Source organism: Nyctereutes procyonoides, unplaced genomic scaffold (assembly GCF_905146905.1).
Source record: "Nyctereutes procyonoides isolate TBG_1078 unplaced genomic scaffold, NYPRO_anot_genome, whole genome shotgun sequence".
Lineage (NCBI taxonomy): Eukaryota > Metazoa > Chordata > Mammalia > Carnivora > Canidae > Nyctereutes > Nyctereutes procyonoides.
The window spans coordinates 21,804,340-21,828,955 of NW_026575117.1; the positions used below are offsets into that span (position 1 = coordinate 21,804,340).

Sequence of the window (24,616 nt, forward strand, 5' to 3'; positions counted from 1 at the left end):
CTGACGCGGGCTGGTGGTGCAGGTCCAGGCTCCGGCTGCAGACTGGAGACTAGCATGGCTCCCCAGTGCGTCTGCGTGCTGGCTCTGGCGTCTGTGCTGCTGCCAGGCGTCTCCACCATGTCCAGAGTGATGGGCCGGGAGCAGCACATCCCTTCTCAGTTCAGCCAAGGCGAGCGCTTCGCCATGAAGGAAGCGCTGAAAGGTGAGCCGGGTCCCTTCGCCCAGCGATGCTCGATGCTCGGGTATAGGTCGGTCCCTCTGCCGCCCCACTGGACCTGCAGCCGCACCGCACTCCCCAGCCCGAGCCCCAGCACCTCGCGCCCCGGCGTGGGGACGCCACTGGCTTCTGGGGACTCCGGTGCTCCCTGCCTCGCCAGGATCCTGCCCGAGCTCCACCATCTCCCCGATGCCTTGGCCTTCGCCAGCCTAACCCCGGCTTTGCAATAGCTTTTATTTGTACCCTTAACCTTCGAAAGTTTTGACTTGTGTTAAATCTCCGGGATATCTTAAGACTGAATTATCTTTTTTTTTTTAATTTTATTTATTCATGAGAGACATACACACAGAGAGAGGGGCAGAGACACAGGCACAGGGAGAGGGAGAAGCAGGCTCCATGCAGGGAGCCCGACGCGGGACTCGATCCTGGGACTCCAGGATCACCCCTGGGCCGAAGGCGGCACCAAACCGCTAAGCCACCCAAGCTGCCCAAGACTAAATTATCTTAATCTTACCTACAGTGGAGGGAAATTGAAGCTTAGGTCAATTGAATGACCTTCCCTAGGGACCTCACAAGCAAGGAGTGAGCACTGGGTGATAACATCTGTCACCTGTAGGATCCACCCAGCTCCGGGGAACTCCACCAGGAGACGTGTGAGATGTTCCAAATGTCCTCTTCTAATTAAAAGACATCTCTCCCCTAGACCTCAAACCAAGGTTAAAAACTCATTTGCCTTCTCAGTCTGCATTTTCCAGGAGAAAACAGGAAAGGTTCTGTTGCGCACTAGATCCTATGGGATAATGAGATCCTCCTCACCATTGGGCTTAGCTCCAGTCTTTTCCCCTTTCATTAAATAATGAATTAAAAGAAACTGCCTACATAAACATGTGCTGCCGGACGCAGGGATCAAAAGCTAGCCCTCGTGATTGAATATAAATTGTGCATGTGCCTGAGGGATTGATTGGTCTGGAGGCAGAGCAGAGCTTTCCCAAAGCATAGAACAAATAGTGAGTTCTCTGAAAGCCAGTAGGCAGCTGCTCACCAGTGTCTTTTCACCCAGGAGAAAGCAAAAGCTTTCTTATTTAAAGAACCCAAAGTAGGGACCTTATAACCATATGGCTATATGGCCTATATATACTGTACGGCCTCTATATATACCTATATAGCCACATGCCTCCTGCTCCAAGTGTGAGCAGGAGGCAAAACATTTGAGTTCAGATTTTGAGTTTGTCTCCTATAGATTCATCTTTCTGAACCTTGACTTCCCCATCTATGTGGTGGGCTGTGATGTAGGGTTGATCCTGAGCAAAACTGATTACAGAGCTAAGTTTGTGTTTCAGCAGCCCACCCTTGACAAATGCACTGCCTAGATGCATTTGTTCTTCCTAGTGTGTTTTGGAATATCTAATCAAACATTCTCATAATTTATTGCATTTCCTCTCCCATTGGTGTTTGCATTTATTTATTTTTAATTTTTTATTTATTTATGATAGTCACACAGAGAGAGAGAGAGGCAGAGACATAGGCAGAGGGAGAAGCAGGCTCCATGCACCGGGAGCCCGATGTGAGATTCGATCCCCGGGTCTCCAGGATCACGCCCTGGGCCAAAGGCAGGCGCTAAACCACTGCACCACCCAGGGATCCCTGGTGTTTGCATTTAATAATGAATCTCTTTAAAGTGTAAAGCCAGGACTCCTGGGTGGCTCAGTGCTTGAGCATCCGCCTTTGGCTCAGGGCCTGGTCCCGGAGTTCCGGGATTGAGTCCCATATCGGGCTTCCTGTAGGGAGCCTGCTTCTCCCTCTACCTATGTCTCTGCCTCTTTCTCTCTCTGTGTCTCTAATGAAAAAAATAAATAAAATCTTTAAAAAAAAAAGTGTAAAGCCTTCATGGCTCAAAGGGATAAACCTAATAGCAATTCAGGAACTGAGGCATCTGGGTAAAGTGGAGAAGATTATTGAGGACTGAGGAGTTGGTTTGGGAACTCCTATATCCACCCCTTCCCAGGCATCATGTGCCCAAAAAGCTGGCATTGGCTGAGAAATCAGCAAGACTCTGGATGAGCCAGTCCATGAGGAATAAGCCTACTCTCTGCACATAAAGCCTCATTCATGTAGGGACCCAGAATGGTGGGCTCCTCTGGTTCATTGAAAGGATAATAGTTTCAGAGGTAGAATGAGGCTTAGAAACAATTTATAGCAGCTCCCCACTTAGGGCCAAAGTCCAAAATTTACTCCTGTCCACCTCCCCTCAAACCACATCCATCTTGGACTTTAAGACCCATATTAGTCTAACCAAACCTGAAAGACCTGGGTTTATAGATCCCATTTCTGCTGCTTATTTCAGGACAGCCCTGAGCAGCTCCCCTCACCCCTCTAGGCTTGTTTTCCTCCCTTCAAATTAGAGAACATAGCAGTGCCTACCTCCTAGGATTGTTCTGCCTCCCACAATAAGATCATGAACGCAAAAGAACTCTATGCACAGAGGGCTGTGGTGAAACCAGTGGTTGTTATCAACTGTACTCTCCCATGGCTCTCTATCTCTGACAGGTGCCATCCAGATTCCAACAGTGTCTTTCAGCCCCGACGACATTAACACTACAGCCCTGGCCGAGTTTGGAGAATTCATTCGTACAGGTCAGCCACAGTCTGTGGAAAGGGGTGGGAGCACAGTTCTCTTACAAAGTGATAAAGAAGCTTCTTTTGTTACTGACCAGAGGACAGTAAAAATTTCTGTGGGCGTATTTTGAGTTTATACACAGTGGGGAGGAATACAAGCTCTCTAAGAGTCAGAATGGAGGCAGGGTAGAGACTATAGATTTATTTGGCCCTTGAAACACTAAGGCACACTGTTGGGCTGGAGTTTGAACTCTCCCGATCTTTGCCCTAAATATATAACAGTCAATAAATATATAATCAAAAGTTAGGACTAAGAAAGGAATTAAAAGGCACAGCATAAAGAATAGGGTCAGTGATATTCTAATAGCCATGTATAAGGACAGATGGTAGCTACACTTGTGGTGAACAGCATAATAGATAAACCTGTCAAATCAGTAAGTTGTGTACCTGAAACTAAGGTAACATTGTGTGTCAACTATACTCATTAAAAAAGAAAAAAAAAAAAGATAGGACTAGGAATTCCTTCTTCCTGTGCAAGCTTCTGGAACTATACTCCATGCTCCTCCCACCCCTACCTCCATACACACACCTACACACCTATGTACACACTCCACCCATGCAGGCCATTCCCCAGATTCTTTACAGGCCCGTTTCTGCGTTTCGAGGCAGTCAGCGACTTTGAGCTGCCATATCAGCTCCTCACCCCCATGTGAGTCCAAGAAGGGATGGGTCAAGAAGAAAAAGGAGACTTGCAACTCCCCACTCCCTGCATGGAAAGCTCCTGGAGAGTAGTGAGGCCCTCTTCCTAAATAAAAGAAAAAAACAGCCCCTCCAAAGTTATCTGGGGTTGGAGGAGCTGGCCTGGGCACATCAAGTGGCCCCCTCGCTAACACTGTCTGTAACCTGAGTAATTGACCCTGAGAGAATCCATACCCACACACGTAAGTGTGGCCTTGTGCTAGACAGAACAATCTTCCCTCTGTATGACACACACAGGAGTATTTTTTTAATCTCTCTCTCTCTCTCTCTCTCTCTCCCCTCTCTCTCTCTCTCTCTCTTTGTAATATAAGGGTCATGTTTGGTTCCAAATAATTTGGATTTTGGGGACTAGTGTATTTAAAATTTAACACACACTCGTCATCTGTATAGTCCTGCAGCACATACTTGTGATGTGAATGTTACAGATCAGACCAAGCCAGATCTTGATCTATTAGATTCAAGATTCATGATGGAATCTTGATATGCACTTTGTCACGTAGTAGTAGCACACTTAAATATGAGGAAGAGGAATTTTAGAGATTGTCTGTGCAAATCAGGAATCAGACTGGCTTTGTTCCAGAAGGCTTCCTATAGGACACTACACCTTTTTAAAAAGGGGTGGGAGGACAGGTGGACATTTTTTATTAAATGGTAAGAAAACCAAAGGAAATTGTTAAATCTGGCTTTCTCTCTCCCCTTTCATCCCTTTGTCTCCAGTCTTTCCTACAATTTTCAAAACTAGGTTTATCCAACATGAAGTCATAGGAGAGTACAGCCACCTGCTCACTGTCCAAGGCTCGGACCCCAGCTTGCAGCCCTACATGCTGATGGCTCACAGTGATGTGGTGCCTGCCCCTGATGAAGGCTGGGAGGTGCCTCCGTTCTCTGGGTTGGAGCATGATGGCTTCATCCATGGCCGAGGCACACTGGACAACAAGAACTCTTTGATGGTGTGCAATGCCCTGTTTTCTCTGCTTTGGGGCACTAAGGATTCACCCAGGATGGGGATGTTCTGCTGACCCCTGGGAGGCAGGAGGTTACGGTAGAAAGAACCTTGGCTTCAGGAGACGTGGGTTCCAGCTATCACTTGGTTACTATCCTTTTCTGGGTCTCGATTTCTCAACTATGAAATAAGGACTAGAGTACGTGATATCCAGGGACCCTTTCAGCTCTGACACTGATACATTTATGCTTTTCTCCAGGTGGTAAAGGAGCTTATGCTTCCTCACATCCCATCCCCCAGGGGCCACTTGAATTTGTTCTCTTTAAAGACAGCCTGATGCTAGCCCCACCAGCCCTGATGCAGGCAGCTGAATGTTACTGATGCCTTGATATTCCCTCTTCCCTTGTGCTTCTACCCCCCAGGCAATCCTGCAGGCCCTGGAGCTCCTGCTGATCAGAAACTACATCCCTCGAAGATCTTTCTTTATTGCTCTGGGCCATGATGAGGAGGTACAACCTCTTCACCCCATAAACCATCTCTAGAACCCCTCTTTAGGGTGGGAGTGGAGGGGTGCACTCCAGTCCAGTTTGCTCCCCAGCTGTAGGGCCTCCAGAATATGGTGTGGTGGTTTGCCAATTCCTATGGGTATCCACACGCCGGAACTATCTAAGGCCCTTGACCAAAGTGCAGATTCCCGGACCCGGTGCCACAGATTTGAATTTGTTTTTAAAAGGTTTTATTTTTTAGAGCAGTTTTAGGTTCACAGTAAAACTGAGAAGGTAGAGAGACTTCCCTTATGCCCCTACCATACATGCACAGCCTCCCCATTATCAGCATCCCCACCAGAGGGGTATTTGTTACAACTGAAGAACCTACATTGATACATCATAACTCCCCACAGCCCTAGTTTACATTAGGGCTTACTCTGGGCATCCATTCTGTGGACTTGGTCAATAGTATAGTGACATGGATCCACCATTATAGTTTCATAAAGAGGAGTTTCACTGCCCCAAACATCCTCTGTGCTCTGCCTATTCATCCCCCTCTCCCTTTCCCAGTCCCTGGAAACCACGGATTTTTTTACTATGTCCCTAGTTTTGCCTTTTCCAGAATGTCATATAGTTGACTTTCCAGAAAGTCATCCAGTATATAGCCTTTTTCAGATTGGCTTCTTTCATTTAGTGATAGGCATAGATCTGAATTTTTAACAAACTCCCTGGTATTATCTGAGGCAGCAGTGACACTCTGAGAAACATGGGTGTGATAGTAAGAGAACCAACAGGGAGCAAGGAATCAATGTTTTATTTCCAGTGATGTCACTTACTTTGACCCTGGGCCTGTCACTTCATCTGTGAAATGAGGGCAGTTTGGCCCTTCCAGCTGTGACTTTCCAGGGTTCTGTGAAGCAAGACTGTCTAGGCCCCTTCCTCTCCCTCCCTCACCCCGCAGGATGGAGATAGGGCAGGGAGATTCTGGAGCTCCTAGCTATGTTCAGTGGGTCTCCATTAGCTATTGGACGTCTGTCTGAGAAGGACAATGGCCATGGGTTCAATGTCTGCAGGTGTCAGGGCAGAATGGGGCTCAGAAGATCTCAGCCCTGCTACAGGCAAGGGGTGTCAAGCTAGCCTTCATTGTGGACGAGGGTAACTTCATCTTGGATGGTTTCATTCCCTACCTCAAGAAGCCCTTTGCCATGTGAGTACAGTACCCTATCCCCCACCTTAGAAGGTGTTCTCACCGCACTTCAGATGACCCCAGCCTGGCATCTGTAAGCCATACTGAGACAACTCTTTATTTTACTCCTCTGGCCCTGAACTCGGACCAGTTTTGGGCTCCCCCTTCCCTTTCTCTTCAAGTGTAGATTTTTTAAAGCATTATGAAGCCAAGCTGCTAGACCAGCAGACCACTGTGCAGGTGGGTCATGGCTCATGGGATAATTCAAGGTGGGAGGAAGTTAGGAGGACCCTCTCTGATCTCTGCTGCAGGATCGCAGTCTCAGAGAAGGGTGCGATTGACCTCAAGCTGCAAGTAAACATGACTCCGGGCCACTCCTCAGCTCCCCCCAAGGAGACAAGCATTGGCATCCTCGCAGCTGCTATCAGCCGGTAAGCAACATGGGCCCTGCTCCCTTGCCAGACTCGGGATGGAGGACATGGCCCTTTCCCACTTTGGGTTTGAAGAGGCTAAGCTTCCTGCCCTGAAGCTGGGCTGAGAAACCACAATGGGGGCTGCAGGAAGGACAGAGCCACCAGTACCCAGGCAGGGGTCAGGGGTCAGAAAAGGATCAACCCATATTGTAAGCAAGAGCTGGCCCATAAACGCTAGGTCAGGATGTAAGGGCTGCAGGCTGTGGGTGAGCACAGCAAGGTCTGTAACAGCAAAGCTTACCTCCAGCTGGGTTTTCTTAGCAAAGTGGGAAGAAGAACTATATTAATTCAGTTAAATATGGGTATTCTCTACCAATGTTTAAGGCTTTGTGCCCAGTGATGGGCATATAGCAGTAGAAAGAAACAGACAGCCCCTTTCCTCAAGGAACTCACAGTTAGCAGCAGAGACTGATAATTCTGCTACAGTGTGGTAGGTGACAAGGAGTGGTGCCTACTTGGCCTTGGTAGATAGGGACAGCATCTAGAAGTAATCCTGCTTGTGTTTTGAGATCTCCAAACAGGTGGATCGGTGGTGATAGAAGGTAAATGGCAGACCTCCTGGCCAGACCTGCTGAAAAACCCTGTCTCCCTTCTTCTTCCCTTCAGATTGCTGATCTTTAACTGGGGTTGGGGAAAGTCCTGAGAATTCCATTTCTCTTCCAGCCTGGAGCAGACACCACTGCCGAACATGTTTGGAAGTGGGCCATTGAAAACGACATTGCAGGAACTGGCAAATGAGGTAGGAAAAGGAGCCTCACTACCCCTGGTCAGCTGTGGAAGAGAAAGAAAGAGGGGCAGAAAAGTAGTTTCCAGAATAGAAGAGCCCACTGCTGACCTGTGCTATGCACATGCTCACCTATTTTCAGCTAGAGGCTGAGCCGAGACATAGGATCTGACTTCTTCCCGGGGGTGTTGGTGCTTCTCTGAGACCCTAAGACCTGACACATCCAGGCACCCTTTGGGAGCCGGTTCTCAATCATCCTTGAGGCTGCCACTGAGGGCCCTCGAGGCAGATCTAAAGCAGGGAGAGACTCGAGCCTCAGGTACAGTGACCCTGTTATGCTGACCCCTCAGAAATCCTGATGACCTGGTTTCTTGCTTTTCAGTTCCCTTTTCCTGCCAATATTGTCTTGAGAAACCTATGGCTGTTTGGGCCCCTTGTAAGCAGGTAAAGTTTTATCTTTCCTTCTCTCTCATCCTCCAAACCAAACCTACTCAGTCCCCTCTCCCTGGCTTAGCTTATCATCCCTTAGCCACCAAATGCTACACCTAATCCATATATAGGATGTCCCTCCTAGTCTTAAAGGTCTTCAAGATTCAGGAAAGTGAGGGATCCCTGGGTGGCGCAGTGGTTTGGCGCCTGCCTTTGGCCCAGGGCGTGATCCTGGAGACCCAGGATCGAGTCCCATGTCGGGCTCCCTGCATGGAGCCAGCTTCTCCCTCTGCCTGTGTCTCTGCCTCTCTCCCTCTCTCTCTCTGTGACTATCATAAATAAGTAAAAATTAAAAAAAAATAAAAAAAAAAAGATTCAGGAAAGTGGGTGATCTTCCAACCCATTCTTTCTCCACATTGGGAAGTTCTTCCTAATGTCTGACCTTAGTCTTTTGGCTTTAGGTTAATGGAGAGGAATTACATAACCAATGCACTGGTCAGGACCACGATGGCACTCACCATGTTCAATGCAGGAGTCAAGGTAACATCTCCTAGATCATCCCCTACACCTTTCCCTCCCTACACCCACCCCTCTATCCTTTGGCTTTATTTCCTGGCCCCTTCTTCCTTCTCTGATTATAGTTTGAATAATAGGAAGGCCCAGGGCTGAACTGTACAGTGCTATCAGTTGGGTAATCCTCAAGAGCACGTGTACCAACCGAGGTCTACAAACCCTCTGAAATTTCTGGCCAGATTTTGTACATGTGCCTTTTAGGGAGTGTCCATGGCCCCTCTCAGCTGCCTTGTGTCTGTACTCCTTAAAAAAAAAACACAACCATTAAAAAAAAAAATTATACTAGTATGAAGGGGGTTATTTGGAAGTTAATTTTTGTGAACTATACTCATTCAACTTGTTACATATTTACCTAGCATTTTGGTCATGTAGCCTAAGATTCTAACTTTTCTACCTGTCAAGGATCTTTTGATTACTCTTTATCACACTTTGGAAGATTTATTCATCTAACACATTTAATGACTGATTAATGTATTTTCCCCTCATGCTCCCCTGAGTCAAAAGAGAGAAACTCACTCACAATTTATAAAATCTACATATACAACATCTAAAGGCAGATATTAGTCATTTCCCAAAACACACTAAATACTGGGTAGTCTTGACAAACATGAATTCTATATGAAGTTCACTCGTAGAAATAAATTTTGAGTGCATTATTACTTTGATAGATTTTTCTTTTCCAAGAACTACTTTTTGGCAAATTGGTCTACTTCCAGTTGGATTGGCCACTAAGGGGCATCTCTGTTTAAAGGAACAAACCACAGCCACAGCCACACTGGTTAGCTTGGGCCTATGACTTTCTGAAATCTTGAGAGAAGTGAGACTGTTCCCAATGACTACCAGCACTACTTGAAGGAATGCCACCTTACCTAGCATACAGGATGGCCTTGTGGAGGTCTGGTCATCTGGAGCCCAGGTTGAGTACAATGAATGGCACCTCAATTCCTGCCATAACTTAACTGGACAGAGTGTCAGCCAGACCTGAGCTGTCTTCACCAGCTGTCTAGAGTGCTCACTGAAATAATAATAATACTGTGTCCTTGCATGTGAATGCCATTTTATCTGTCCATAAAATTTTTATCTGTCCATTGTCACATTTGTTATTCCATTTGATCCTGTTCACAGCCCTCCTGGTACCATCATCCCCATTGCCAGTCGGGAAACAGAGGCACAAACAGGTCATAATTATTCAAAATCACACGGCTAATTTGTAATAGCCCAGCTCTCCTGCCCCTGATCTAGTGCTTTTTTGCACCAAACCAGTTCAGAGAAAGATTCAGAGTTGGAGTCCGTTCTATTATGGCCTCTGAGGAAAAAAATCCACTCAGAGTCTAATTCTCTTCTCTGATTAGTCTTGGGTTCTTCCTGATCAAGCAGAGAACAGAATCAAATTTTGCAATTAGAAGTGGGAAATCACTGTCATCATCCCCTTCGGGGTTCAAACACACCGTGACGGGGGCCTGCAGAGGCTCTGGGTGCCCTGGCCTGAGTAAGCAGTAAAGTGCAAGAGGCATATCCAGGGCGCCCTGAGGAAGAGAGTGCACACAGTGCCAGTGGTGCTGCATGGGGCCAGAAGAGAGATGTCTGTGTGGTCCTGGAGAAAACAGTCTTGCTCTGAGAAGTTCTCAGTGAAACCCACCGGGACCAAGAAGCATGGAGATCTGGCCTAATGCACAGACACATCTCTAGTTCTGAACATAACCACTTGTCAAGGGCCCAGAGGAGACAAGGGCCAACTAAAAATGAAGCCCTGGACCTTTCAATCAATGGCTTCCTCTTTCTCTACTGGTGGTAGTTGGCCTTTGCTGGGGGGGGGGGGGGTGAGTAGAGGGTGGAGCTTATGTGGCTCAGGCCAGGGTTTGTGATTCTCTCTCCAGATGAATGTCATCCCCCCGATGGCCCAGGCCATAATCAACCTCCGGATTCACCCTGCACAGACAGTCCAAGAGGTAGGTGACATCTGTTCCCAACCAGTGATTTGGTATCAGGGAAGTATGATCCCCAGGATCTGGGTATAGCTGCATTCCTAGGGCTGGCCAACCACCATTTTTCAATCAACATTGGTTGGTTTATTCAATAACATTTGTTCAACCTTCTTCAGAGGCTTCCAGGAATCTGGCTAGGATAGGAGATCTCTGGTTTGGGGGAACTTGGAGTCTGACAAATGATAACAATAGTAGCAGACATGTCCCACAGGCTTGCTTGGTGTGTGGCACTGTTCTAAGATATATGCATGCTCATTTAAAGCCCACAACCATCCTATTATCATCCTTATTTAACAGGGAAACTGAGGCACAGATCAAAAAAGCAGGTAAGTGATATGCCCAAGGTTACGCATGTAACAGTCTAGATCCAGAACCACCACACCAGACCACAATCAAAATGATTAGGGATGAACAAATTGCTAAAAGACCAGTGCAGAGAAAGGGACTGTCACTACCTCTGAGGGTCAAGAAAATCTTTTCTGACCACTAGAAATCTAAGCGGGGATGTAAAGGACAGGTAGGACTTTGCTAGAAGCCAGGTATTCAGAGTCAGGCTAAGGTAAAATCAGGCTAAATAAAGAGGACAACAGACCAGGCAGATATGGCAATGGTGAAAATGGAGTAGTAGCGTGGGGTTCAGAGCCTTGTGAACCACGCTGAGGAGTTTGGGCTCTAATCTGTGGACAGAGGGAACTTCAAACGGGGCCATGATGTCCTTAGATGTGCTCTTAGGGAGATGGTGCTGATGGCAATGCAGAGGAAATGCCAGAGTAGGAAGAGACAGTTGTAAAACTGTTTGAGCTTCTCAGGCGGTGGACTGAGTGGTGGTGATGGGGTGAGGAAAGGCACCTGCCACGGTGGGAGACTTGGGTTCAGCAGAATGTGATGTGTCATGGGTAAGGGGAGAGAGAAAGGCAGGATGACTCCAAGGTTTTTAACCTGGGTAGTTGGCCAGGTGCTGATGCCTTTAGCCAAGATGGAGCATTCAGGAAGTAGAGCAAGTTCACAGAGAAATATAATGGTTTAGGAGTTTGAGAAGCTTATAAATTATAAATAGGCAATTATACATACATCAGGTCTGGAGAGAGAATGAACTAGAGATACAGGCTGGGGTGTTAACATAAATGAAACCTCTAGAGTCAATAAAATCCCACAGGAAGAATGTGTAAAATTAGAAAGAAAGAGGATCGAGGACAGAGCCTGGCAGTGGCCTGCTACAAACATCAATTTAAAAATGATTAAAATCAGTGCGTAATTGCAAACTGTGATGAGTGCCATGATGAAGAGGGACCAGGTTCTAGTGGAGAATGTAAGGGGGAACCAGACCTCGGATAGGGTCAGATAAGGCTTCCCCGGGGAAGTGACACGTGAGCTGAAAGGTACAGGATTGGGCAAACATGGTGCAGAATGTTTGGCATCTGCAGGAAAGGCTAGCTTACTTAAACAGCAGGTTGAGCTAAATAGGAGTTCAGGAGACAAATGTAATCCTTCAAAAAAATGATCCAAGAGGCAACCCAACAACTATCGAATGACTAATAACATTCCAGAATTAAGCAGGGTTAAGGGCAGGTGGTGTTCCCTGAGTCTCTGATGCAGATCCTCGAGGGTCAGCCACACTTAGACTTCTGTGGTCTTTTCTCCCTAAATTCTTCCCCCTGGAGGGTTTTGTTTGTTCTCGCATAGGGTGGGAGGCACACCCCTCACTGCAGGGGGGCCGGCGGGGGATGGATTGATGGCCTGCCCAGCGTCACCCAGCATTCTGGGGAAGCTGGGACCGGTGTGAGCCCTAGGCTCCACTGCTTTTCATCGAGTGCCAACCTTTGTCCTCTCCCTAGAGGATCATGGGGCCAGGAAATCACTGAATTCCCCCCATTGAACTTCTTTCTACCAGTTTTTTTCCAGCCTCATTCCAACTCCATGCCCTTTCCAAGGGCTGTTTTCCACTAGCTAGGGCTTTCATCTCCCCAGCTTCTGGCACTCTTCCCTCCTCTCTGTTCCCCACCAGAGTGGCCTTCCTTCCCAGTCTATCTCATGAAATCCCTGAAAGCCCTGGGCCCATCCTGCCCACCTGTCCAGCATCCAAAAGCATGCAGCATCCTTTGGTTCTGATCCCTCCCTTGCCTCGTGCCCAGTTCCATCATCAAGTTCTATCCTCACACACTGTGCTGGGCTGGATCCTGTGGGAGCATGAACAGTTCCCAGAACCGTCTTCCTCCAACTCTAACTGGTCTCTCCCGTGTTGTGGGTGTAGAGAGGTCTCCATCACCTATGTGTGAGCAACAGTCTTCAGAAATGTCATAGACTACCCTGTAGAAGGTTCGTCCTGAATGGGCCTCAAGGAGTAAAAATAAGGCCACTAGGAGATGTTTCAGGAAGCCCCCACTAGAAGGAGAGTTGGGGAATATGGCACCTTGGATGGTCATGAGCTTCTCAGAGGGTGGATGACGTCCACCTCTCTATAGAGTATTGTACCGAAGATTCCTTCCTTTCTTCATTCATTGCTTCACCAAGTGTTTACTGAGTGGCTGCTATGGGCTAGGCATTCTTCTAAGTGCTTGGGAAATGGTGAACAAGACAGACAAGATTCCTATTCTGATGGCACTTATGTTCTAATGGGTAAGGGACAGCAATAAGCAAGAGATCAAATACAGGAACAAGTTGATTTTTTCAAGAGGTAAGTACCATAAAGAAAATCATAGGATGATGTGTCACAAAGTGATTGTGGGGTAGGCATGGAACAGCGAGTCAGTCCTCTGAGGCGACATTTACCCTGCAACCCGACATAGAACAAAGATCTGGGAATGGCAGTAAGGGCACTGGCCTCTAGTCTCAACAGAGGTGAAATGGTGTGTCTCATATATACCATAGCCTGTGGAGGATATAAAAATATATCAAATTAAAAGGGGAGGGGGAGATGCCTGGGTGGCTCAGCGGTTGAGTATCTGCCTTTGGCTCAAGGTGTGATCCCGGAGTCCCAGGATCGAGTACCACATCGGGCTTCCTGCATGGAGCCTGCTTCTCTCTCTCTGCTTGTGTCTCTGCCTCTCTCTGTATCTTTCATGAATAAATAAATAAAATCTTTTTTTAAAAAAAGGAAGGGGGAGAGGGGTGAGATACTACAGGAAGCCATACATCAGGTCATTATAGACATTCATAGCCAAGTTGCTCAAAAGCAGAATGGATTATAACTTAGCATGGTGGTGAGCCTTCTGCCTTGGAAGTATTCAAGCCCAGGCTGGATGACAGTCTGTCCTGGGCATTATTGAGAGGCCTTGCCTTACCACAGGATGGAGGCCGGACTTGCTAACTCTAACTCTAAAGACCTTGCCAATTTTTTGGTATCCCTTGTCCTGGCCTTCAACACATTTATCATTCACTTGAGGGAAAAACATATCTACACATAAAACAGAGGAAAAATCGTAACATTATGGTAATGTGCTGTAAGGGCTGTAGAAGCTCAGAGTGATGAGATTGATGTGCTCTAAAGTAACCTTTGAGGTCCCTCTTACCATTCATGAATCCCATCCTTGTGCCCCTGATTATTGCCCAGGGTGGCTCCTCTATTCTAAGCAAATAACTAGCATATGTTGAGTGTTTACTATGTGCCAGGAACCAGCCTAAGTATGTGACATATGCTAATTCCAGTAGTGGTCACAACCACCTTCCCAAGCAGGTGCTACTGTTATCCTTATGTTAACATATGAGCATGCTGAGACACAGAGGTTAAGGAGCCTGCTCAAGGTCACACAACTATAAGTGGCTGTCCACGGCACGAAGTGTGCTGTCACTCCTCGATTTTTGTGCCTGCCCGCCTCCCTGATCAGATCTTGCCTCTTCTCCATCTGTTTCATGTCCTTCCTTTGAATTTCTGCTCAAAGTCCATCACCACCAAGGTGATGGAAGGAATCCAAGGAGTCCATCTTCATGAACACCATCCTCTTTCAGGCCCTACTCCACCCCACCTCAACCTGCATGTGCTTTGGTGGTAGTGAAGCATCATCCTTGTGAGAAACCAGGTTCAGGTACTCAGCCCAGCGACATTAACTGTACAATCCTATTATACAGTTACTTCATGAGATGACTCCCACTGTTTTTATTGGTTCTTATCTTTTAAATTTCTTGCATCCAACATTCATTGCATGCCTTTTATGTTCCTGGGACGGAAAACACAGAAGTGAGGTAGCCCTCCTCTTGCATCAGAACCTGGCCTGTGAGTTAGCAGGAAACCTGAGCTCTTGTGGCTTCCAACTGAGGGGGGATCCTGTCTGTGTGCCCTCTTCAGTTTCTGGGGGCAGGAGTGTTCAAGTAATTTAGGATAACAAAAAAAAAAAAATTGGGATAGCAGGCCCAGTCCCAACCCCCACCTTCTATGGTGATGACTAGGAATCTGCCAGTTGGTTGAAGATGCAGCAAGACTATGTACTAATTCTTGAATTAGAGGGTTTAGGGCAAACATGCTGGAATGAAAATAAGCTCCGATAAGTGAGTTATGCACCACCACCACCACCCCCAACTAATCCAACAGCAAGGAATTTGGTTTGGCTCAATGGTGGTTTTTAAGCCAGAAATAGGCCTCGTTTCCTTTCCAGTCTCCACTTCTAGCATGTTTCTAGGCGACACTGCCATAAAAAGGGGTACTCTTGAGTTAATGCCCCCCATAGGAGTGGTCCTCAGCTATGGGACACCCCCCTTTCTAAGGCAGAGGCAGTTCTAAAGCACCTGCCGATCAGATGGGTCGAGACCAGTGCTGGGGCTTTCCCTGGGTGGCAGGGTAGGCTTGGGGGCCACTCTAAGCCAGCTTCCCAGTCCATTTCCACATGTCTCCATGGGACCTGATCCTCAGGGTCTGGTCTACGTCCTGCCTGGGACCAGGACTTGTGCTGGATCCAGCTCTAGTGGTTTCCGACTGAATTTTCTAGGAGCTTCCTCAGGTTCCTTCCTGAGGAAAAGAGGCAAAGAGAAAACTTGAACACCAGTCCCCCCAACTCCTGACTTTTTGCCTGTGTTGAGCTCATCTTCCTGGCTCCAGGGCAGTTGGTTACAAACAGGAAGCAGGGATGCCCAGAGAGGAGAAAGAAGAGTGCGTGACCCTTTCCTCAACTGTCTGAAACTCCCAGGTTGATGTGAGGTCATCACATCGATCAGCCTGCCTCAAGATGTCTGTGTTCCCCCCTTCCGGTGGTGTCTTCTGCTTTCCACCTAGCCCATGACTCAGCCCAAGAGGAAGGACACACAATTTCCTGATTCCTCCAATTCCCCACCTGCCTCATGGCCATAAGGCAAGCCTCCTGAATGTTAACCTAAACCTACTATGCTGTAGATCCCTTGCCAAAAAGACCCAACTCCTCTCTTCTACAGCCAGTCAGCTGAAGTTGAGGTCCCAGGGCAAAAATGAGCTCCCCTGTAAACTCCCAAGGCTCTGCCTTCCTGGAGAAAATCAGGACTGTTTCAATTCATATAGTACTTGGACAGCAGATAGTTAAGAACTCAAACTCCCTTTGTTTGCTCCCTCAAGGTCCTAGAACTCGTTAAGAACATTGTGGCTGACGACCGGGTCCAGTTCCATGTGTTGACTGCCTTTGACCCCCTGCCTGTCAGCCCCTCTGATCATCAGGCCTTGGGCTACCAGCTGCTCCGCCAGACCGTACAGTCCATCTTCCCGGAAGTCAACACTGTTGCCCCAGGTAATGACTTCATCAGCTGTGGCTGGAGGGAGGTGGGGGCTGGAACTGTTTCCTATCTAATGTCTACTGCCCCACCTCCACCCCAGCTGTTCAGCCTGGAAACATCTGGCTGCTTCCCCTCGTGATGAAACTGGAACTGTATTTTCCCCTTGGAGTGGAAGTCAGAAAGCAAACAGGAAAAGAGCAGAAACAATAAATTAGGTCAGTCATGCCTGGGTCCTAGCTTAACCTAGACCAGCCTCTCTGGCATGGAGGACAGGGTCAGCCCAGACCCCCACCCCCAGCTCCTCTGGAGGAGCCACAGAAGGGGCCAAGTTTCTCCTAGGCTGGTTCTGATCCTTCCTGGGATAACAGCTCAGCAACAGAGCTCAGAAATGCCTCCCCACCTGTACCATTTGCATGAACCCCCTTCGTCTCTCCCAGCCCAAACCAGTTCCAGCAGCAGTGCCTCTGTGCCCCTTCCTTAATCTTCCAGCATACCTTCCAAACCGATGTTGGGTAGACAGTGGTTCTCCAGCTTGAAAGTGGAAGAGGATTACCTAAGGAATTCACTAAAGTGCAGATTATCTGAACCTACTCCTAAAGATTCAAGCTAACCAGATCTGGAGAGCACCCTGGAATCTGCCTCTTTAACAAATTCCCCCAGAGGATTCTGAGACTAGTTGATGGCTAACTGCAGTTTGAGGATCTCTGGTCCATGATGTAAGGAGAAAATGCTCTAATGCTAAGCCTTGTGTCCAGGTTTTTTAAATCTAGATTTAATCATGGATTCCTTCATTTAAGATTTTATTTATGTATTTGAGAGAGTGAGAGCAATAGCAAGTGTGGGGAGGGAGAGGGAGAAGCAGACTCTGCACTGAGCATAGAGCCCGATGTGGGACAATCTCAGGACCCTGAGATCATGACCTGAGCAGAAATCCAGAGTCGAGCGTCAGAAACTTAACTGGCTGAGCCAGCCAGGTGCCCTGGATTCCCTCATGTTCTAAGTGCATACTTCAGCCCTGCCTCTGTGCTGGGCATGGGCCCGTAGGAGCGCATACAGTGAAGCTCTGGATCCATAAACTCAGATGTGAAAATGGCAGCCTTGGTTTTTAATCAACTTAAATCTGGCTTTAAGCCCCACTCCTCAGGAAATTCAACCTCCGGAGCTGTTGAGGCCTCCAAGCACCACCCCACCACCCTCCTTCTGTATCGGGCCCTCGAGATCTTAGGTGGCAGCATAGCACGGGAGCCCCTCAGCTAGTGGTCATCGGTCCTTGCAGTTACCTCAGACATCCATTGCCTAGCTAGGAGGTCACTTCAAGTTGGAGATTTCCTCTGATTCCCTGGCCTGTTTGGAGAGTGGGATCTTTAACTCTAGACCTAAGACCCCACCTCCCTGAACATACCAGGCAGCCATCCCCTCTGAGGCCTGCCACCTCTTCAGACTCCTGCCATAGAGCAGGGCCTGGGTCTCCACCATCCAGGGACCCTGGCCCTCTAGGTCCCTGATTCTTCTTTCTTGGCCCTCAAAGGCTTTCTGCACTACTCTCTCCCTTCTGGGGCATCCACCATAATCTCATTAACAGAGTTAGATCTTTACAGAAAAAAGATAGGCAGATATCAACTAGTAGAAACCCCCAAAGCAAGGGCGTAGTTACCCATTTGAAACCAGGAGTGGAAAATGGAACAAAACACAAATTAACATCTCAAATCATCCCACCATTCTTTAATTGGTGCTTGAGGGGGTCTTTTCTCAGAGAACACTCCCAGTGGGGACAAGTCCTAGCCCTAGCTGGCGAGTGGGGTGAGTGGCTACTACCTTCAAGAGAGCATGATACTGGAGAATATCCTGGGACTTCCTTAACCTGAAGCTTGATTTTTGGAAGACAAAGTCAGCCTTCAGAGGATGAAAATAATAGGAAATTGTGTTCTGCTTTAAGAGGACTGGATTTTATAGCAGTAAAGCTCCCTGGAAGGTGTTTATTTCTGATCTAGGGTGATGTAAAGAGAACCAAGGCAATAAAAAACTGATATCTAGATTTCTGGAGAGCTAGATTTCTGAAATAGCCCAGCTAAGGGTATAAAATGAAGGTATTGGCCTCCCTGGTCATCATGGAGAGAGGACACTTCAGTCTGGATCATTCAAGGGATAACTCACTAATATACTTGGGAGGAGGTTTCATGCTTCTGGCTGAAATGGTGTTTTATTAAGGTTTTGAGAATGGGTAGCCTGAAGGACAAAAATTCATAGCTGCAGGCTCCCAGGAGGGGCCAGGTGACGTTCTTATGATTTTCCAGTCAACCCACCTCCAATCACTACCTTGGCTTGATGGCTCACATAAAGCCCCATTCCTCTTGATTTTCCCTGTGTAGGTATTTGTATTGGCAACACAGACAGCAGACACTATACGAACCTCACCACTAGCATCTACCGGTTCAACCCCGTCTACCTGCATCCTCAGGACTTCCGTAGGTGAGTAGAACAAGTTTGAACAGGAAGGGTGAAGGAGGAGATACATCTGACCTATCCCCACCCCATTCTCCTACCAGTCCACAGAATGGGGGAAGCCAGGGTTTGCACAAACAAAAATGAAGACATTATTGAACCCACTGGCCAACTTTCATCATTGCCAGAGTCTTGCCACTCCAGAATGTATGGGAATTGGCCACTGTTTCTCTGGGATGTAAATAATCAGATGATTGGAAACAACCTGATGCAAGTAGGACCTTTGGGTATGATCCCTCCCTTTGGAAGAATACTTACCCTCTGGACTTCATTTTCTCCCCCAAAAAAGGAGACTCCAGATTTCTCAGTTACCACTCAGTGAAATGCAGACCCATATAGGTCAAAGGTGGACACATGCTTTGAATTCTCAGAAGAAAATATACTATAGGAATCTAAGACATGATCACCAATTTTAACTGCTATGTGTGAATTACTATTTTGTGGGTTCTTCAGCATATTTGATAGATCTTAATAATAGCTTTTACGGATTTTGCTTGTTTTTTTTTTAACTGAGGTAGCAGGTTGCTACTCTTCATTGCTTTTATCTTTGAGGTTACTTACATGTGTGGCGTGTGGAGGCACATTGTGAGCACAAGATCTGATGGGAAGTTTCTAGATGAAGTAGAGGCCCCACAGGGACCCTGAGCAGTCACCTCCCTTTCCTTTTATGTCCCTAGTAATGTAGGGGCCAGGGACTCTGGCCTAAGAGAAATAGAATTAAAAAGATAATTTCCCCTCTGAGGGGAAAGTATCACATAGATTTCAGAGCAGGAAACAAATGTGAACTCCCCAGGATTTTATTATTATTTTCCTGCACTTTTTCTTTGCCATGGGCCGGGACCCTGGAGAAATGACCTACATGTCATCTTCTTACAAAAGGCCTCTCCCACTTGCCCACTTCTTACCCCCTGGAGACTCAAAGGCCAGTGGCTTCAGGGGATGTGAGGTAGGGGGTACTCAGTAATAGCACTTGTTCTACAGCAATTGGCTCTCTCCTCTCTTTCCCAAAATCTCTCACTCAGCATCCATGGAATCAATGAGAAAATCTCAGTCCAAGCCTATGAGACCCAGGTGAAATTCATCTTTGAGTTTATCCAGAATGCTGACACATACCAGGAGCCAATTCCTCACCTGCACGAACTATGAGGTCGAGGAGCCAGCTGGATTAACCGTGCCTACCCGGGGCAAAGCTAATGTCGATGAAACTTTGGGTCAAAACCACATTGGGTTTCATGACCCATGAAACTTTGGGTCAAAACCATCACCCACTTGCCTTACTCACTCCTGAAATCACCAGAGAACAAGGCCAAGGGTAGAGAAGGGCTGGCAAGAACCTCTTTTCTTCCTTCCTCCAAACATCTGCATCCCTTGGCTGACCAACATGTACTGCCTTGTCAGTATCCTAGAAGTTACTGGGCTTGTTTGTCTTATACGGGTTATTTAACTGCTCCTTGTTAAGGCCTGACTTGACAAAGAATTAGAAAATCTCAACTGGTTTTTACCTTCTAGAAGTGTTTAATTTAGAGCATGCTTGCCAGGCTGCCCTCTCCATCACTTACAAATTTCTTTTGCTGTAACTTTTCCTTTCTCTTCCTCCCCCTTCCCTTGGATTATTTAGCTGGCCCTTCATCTCTCCTCTCCTGCCCCTGCATCCCTCGCCCTGCCCTCCCGTTTATTCTAATCTAGAGCAGAACTTAGTTATATTGTGATACTACTGTAATTACCACAACACCTGGCCAAACAAAGCGGGCTATGTGGCATCAAGTGGTCACTGAGAAGTGAAACTGAGGCAGGAGGCTTTGCAGGAACCCCAAACCTCCTGGTTCTGGAGGCTGGAGGCTGGAGCCGAGAGAAGAAAACTATCCTTGGGCTTCTCCCAAGGACTCCCTGGTCTTTGCTCCCTCCCCTGTCCTGTTCCTGCCACCTGCTGCTGCTGACCCACCCCTGGAGGCACTAATCTGTGGAAACATTTCCCTGGCATATCCTATGGGCTGAGCTCCCAAGAGAAGGGCACTCATGATCCTGCCTTTCAGTGAAGCCCAGGACCAGCGGGGTTCTGGCCTTCACCTCAGAGGGAAGGGAAGTGGCAGGTATGGTATGGGGGAGCAAGGAGGGAGCCTGACTTGAGGGGCTCTGTCCCAGGTGGTGAGCAGAGGAGGGGCAAGCTTTGCCTCCTTAGAGGACAGCAGAGCTCCTGTTCTTTTCCTCTGGAATCCAACCCTGAGCATATTCAAGTCTGCTTAGTAGCTGCCAGGTAGGGGGCATTGGAAGGCAGCCTTTCTTGGCTCAAGGCTGGGAGCTGCGAGCTTTGTGGGTCACAAGGGAGTTGGAGTCAGAGAGGGAGACACAGAGGGCGCTGGGACTTGAGAGACTCCCTCTTTTTTGCCTCATCAAAGACTTTTCATGCCTTCCTTGGGATATGTCAGCAATAGGCTCCTTTTCGCACCCCACAACCCCCATGCCCCCAATTCCTTACCTCCCTCCCATGCCCAGGCCCGTGGCTGTGAGCTATTCCTTGGAGCTTATGCTTAATGGAAAGTGGTAGAAACACAGTGTGGGGATTATTTGAGCCTTTTTGCTACTCCCCCTAAGATTCACATTCCTTCCCTCACCCTCCCTTTTTTGGCCAACTCAGAACTTATTCAGCCTTTGTTAGAGAGTGAGCTGAAGAACAAAAATAATCCTTCACATTCATGCAGAGCTGGACAAAGTGCTTTCCTACACCTTATTTCATAAGAGCCCCATGAAGAAAGTACTATTACCCCTTCTTACAGGGGAGAAATTGGTTCTCAGAGAGGTTATACACCTAGCTGGGAGCAGATTTAAACCATGTCACCTGGCCCCAAATGCACCATCATTCCATGGTCCTAAATTAATAATGGAATCTACTTCCCATCCATTATCTTACTTAATCCTCACAATAGCTCCCAGGGGTTATTGCTCCTGTTTTATAGATTAGGCAACTAAAATTCAGAAATTAAGTAATTTGCCCAAGGTCATGCAGGTGTTGGGAGCAAAGTCTCCCTGAGTCCAAAGCCTGTGCTAATAGTACTGAAGAGGAAGGAAACTGAGACTCAGAGAAGTCATTGGCCCAAGATCACAAAGCTCTCAAGGGGCAGCCCCGAAATGTAAATGTCAGTTAAAAATCCCCAAGTCCAGTGCTTTTTCAGTTGTACCACACTGCCCACCCCAAGAACCTGTGCTGTGTAGCTTATTCATTCCGATCCAAGGAGATCCCAGGGACAAAGGCTGTTGTACCGTTGGCTTTGGTTCTTAGCTCAAGCTCTCTCTGTTCCCCTGGCTGACCTCTCTCTAGTCACACCTCTCCCTCTGTCTGCCAGCATTCCTTATCACACCAACCCCAGCTTCTGGGTTCAGAGTTTGGGGACAGCTGGGTCTCTAATAAACCATGGGATAACTTGGGGAAGAATGAGCAGGGGACCTTGTCCCCACTGGGTCTCACCACTCTCTTGTACTGGCAGAAAAGATAGTCTTTCCAGCCTCTGGAGTGGGAAGGAAGGCCCTTGAGAGGGAACTGCTCCAAATCTCAGTTCCAAGAACACAGACCTTTCAATCCTGTGGCCCCTAAATGCTTCTGGAAAGAATGGCCAAAAGTGCTGACCAGACCAGGACAACATGAGCCCTGGGACTCTGGGCGGAAAGGGGCAATAAATCTGGAACTTCCCTCCACCCCCACCTACATCAATCTACCACTCCCCAAATCTACCTTGAAAGAGCTCTGGCAATAATCACAAGTATGCCCTATATCCCCATTGAGGACTTCGCTCAAGCTTCTTACTCACACCTTGCTCCCTGAAGACAAAGTAGTCATAAGCAAAGAGGCTGGGAAAGGAGTAAAGTCTAGCTGGAGTCCCTTGATGCTGAACCCAGGTTGCTAAAAACTTGGCCATTTTGGGTCCAATATCCTTCTCCCCGAGAGGAGATAACACAGAGACACAAAGGTGCTACTGAAGAGCTGGACTCTTCGTTCATTTTTTTTTCTTTGAAAATTGAAATATAAATAATTCTATAAAAATGAAACTATTTGCAGTTTTACTGTTCAGTGTCCATGTAGCTTGTCAATAAAAAGGTATCACACTTCATGTATATCACATTTAGACCTACAAATATAAAAATGTAATATAAAGTGTTTAATACCAAAAAATATCCCTCAGCCACCATGTGCAATGTTGTAAATACTACACTAGCTCATGATTACCTCCAGAACCAGAAATTGGAACTCAAAGAGCAGCGAGAAAATGGACACTCAGCACTACTGAGAAATAACATTTCATGCAGGAATCTATTGCAGTCATGGTATCTGAGAGGAAAGATTTGACAATTTTCTTTTCTCTTAGCTAAGCACTTTCACAGCTCAGTTCCTCCTTGCACTCCAAAGCCATGTGTGTCTCTAAAGTTTACAGTGACAAAACCTACAAATCTTCAGAGCATCACATTTAATTTTTTTTTTCTTCTTAAGACATAGGATGAGCTATGTAGAGAAGGATTTCTCTGCAGCCTGAACTGTGTTAGTCTCAGGAATATGTGTGTAGGGTGACAGATTGCTCTGTGCCAACACTGAGTCCTAAATGACAGAAACATCCCTATTGTTATTTTTTTTTTAATGTATGTATTTGAGAGAGAGCACGAGTGGGACGGCTGGACAGAGAGGGAGATAGAATCTCAAGCAGACTCCATGCAGAGCATGGAGCCCAAAGCAGGGCTCCATCTCACCACCTGAGATCACCACCTGAGCCAAAACTAAGAGTCTCATTCAACCAACTACGCCACCCAGGTACCCCAGGTTGTTTTTTTGTTTTGTTTTAACTTTATTTTTTATGGGGCTTAAACTCAAAACGCCAAGATCAAGAGTAGCATGATCTGTCAGCTGAGCCAGTCAGGAGCCCCCGACCCCTAGGTTTTTAATAGATTTCATTATTTTGTTGTTTCCTCAAAAAGTGAAATGTAGAGTCACCATATGACCCAGAAATTCCACTCTTACATACCCAAAAGAACTGAAAAGAAGTACTCAAATAAAAGTTTGTACAAAATAGGTTATAGCATCACTGTTCATAATACTCCAAAGGTAGGAACAACCCAGACGTCCATTAACAAATGAATGGATCGACAAAATATGTTATATCCATACCATGCATGAACTATTTTTCAGCAATAAAAAGGAATAAAATACTGACACATGCTATGACATGGATGAACCTTGTAAACATTATGCTACATGAAAGGAGCCAGACACAAAAGGTCACCTATGGCGTGGTTCCATTTATATGAAATGTCCACAATAGAGAAATCCATAAAGACAGCAGACTAGTAGAGCTGGGAGAGGGAAGTAAATACTTAATGAGTAGAAGGTTTCCTTTCAGGGTGCTGAAAATGTCTTGGAGCTAAATAAAGCTGATGGTTGCACAGCATTGTGAGTGTACTAAATAAATGCCAATGGATTGTATGGTTTAAAATGGTTCATTTTTGGGATCCCTGGGTGGCTCAGCGGTTTAGCACCTGCCTTTGGCCCAGGGAGTGATCCTGGAGACCCGGGATCAAGTCTTGCGTTGGGCTCCCTGCATGGAGCCTGCTTCCTCCTTTGCCTATGCCTCTGCCTCTCTGTCTCTCATGAATAAATAAATAAAAACTTTTTTAAAAATTAAAAACATAAAAATAAAATGGTTCATTTTTTAAATGTGGATTTTACCTCAATAAAAAAAAATTTTTTTGAGGTATTTAAGAGGTGGAGTCAACGGATGGCACTTGGTGATTGGTGGATACTGGGGAGGTAGGGTACAGGAAAGCATCAAGAATGACTTCCAGGTGGCTGACATGAGCAAATGGGAGGTGACTTCATTTACTGAGACAGGAAACTGAAGAAGGAGCAGATCTCTAGGAGATGACAAGCTCCATTTTGGATATGAGGAGCTGGAAGTGCTGAGACATCCAAGCCTAGAGCTCAGAAGAAAAGTCTAAGACCAGGATATTTAGGATTCATCAACCTGTCACCATAAATTGACACTACGAGAGTGGATGAGATTCACTATCTGA

The 24,616-nt window shown here is 46.9% G+C and overlaps 1 protein-coding gene across 1 annotated transcript; it reads left to right on the forward strand.

Annotated features, from left to right (window-relative positions):
- Window positions 1–24,213, forward strand: PM20D1 (peptidase M20 domain containing 1). Its single transcript, XM_055333845.1, has 13 exons — window positions 1–202; window positions 2,765–2,851; window positions 4,310–4,542; window positions 4,958–5,044; window positions 6,097–6,230; window positions 6,521–6,640; window positions 7,346–7,421; window positions 7,789–7,850; window positions 8,297–8,375; window positions 10,286–10,357; window positions 15,909–16,077; window positions 18,433–18,532; window positions 19,588–24,213. The coding sequence occupies exons 1-13, from the start codon at window positions 55–57 to the stop codon at window positions 19,709–19,711; spliced, it is 1,491 nt and encodes a 496-aa protein (XP_055189820.1). The 5' UTR covers window positions 1–54; the 3' UTR covers window positions 19,712–24,213.
- The last annotated feature ends 403 nt before the right edge of the window (window positions 24,214–24,616 follow it).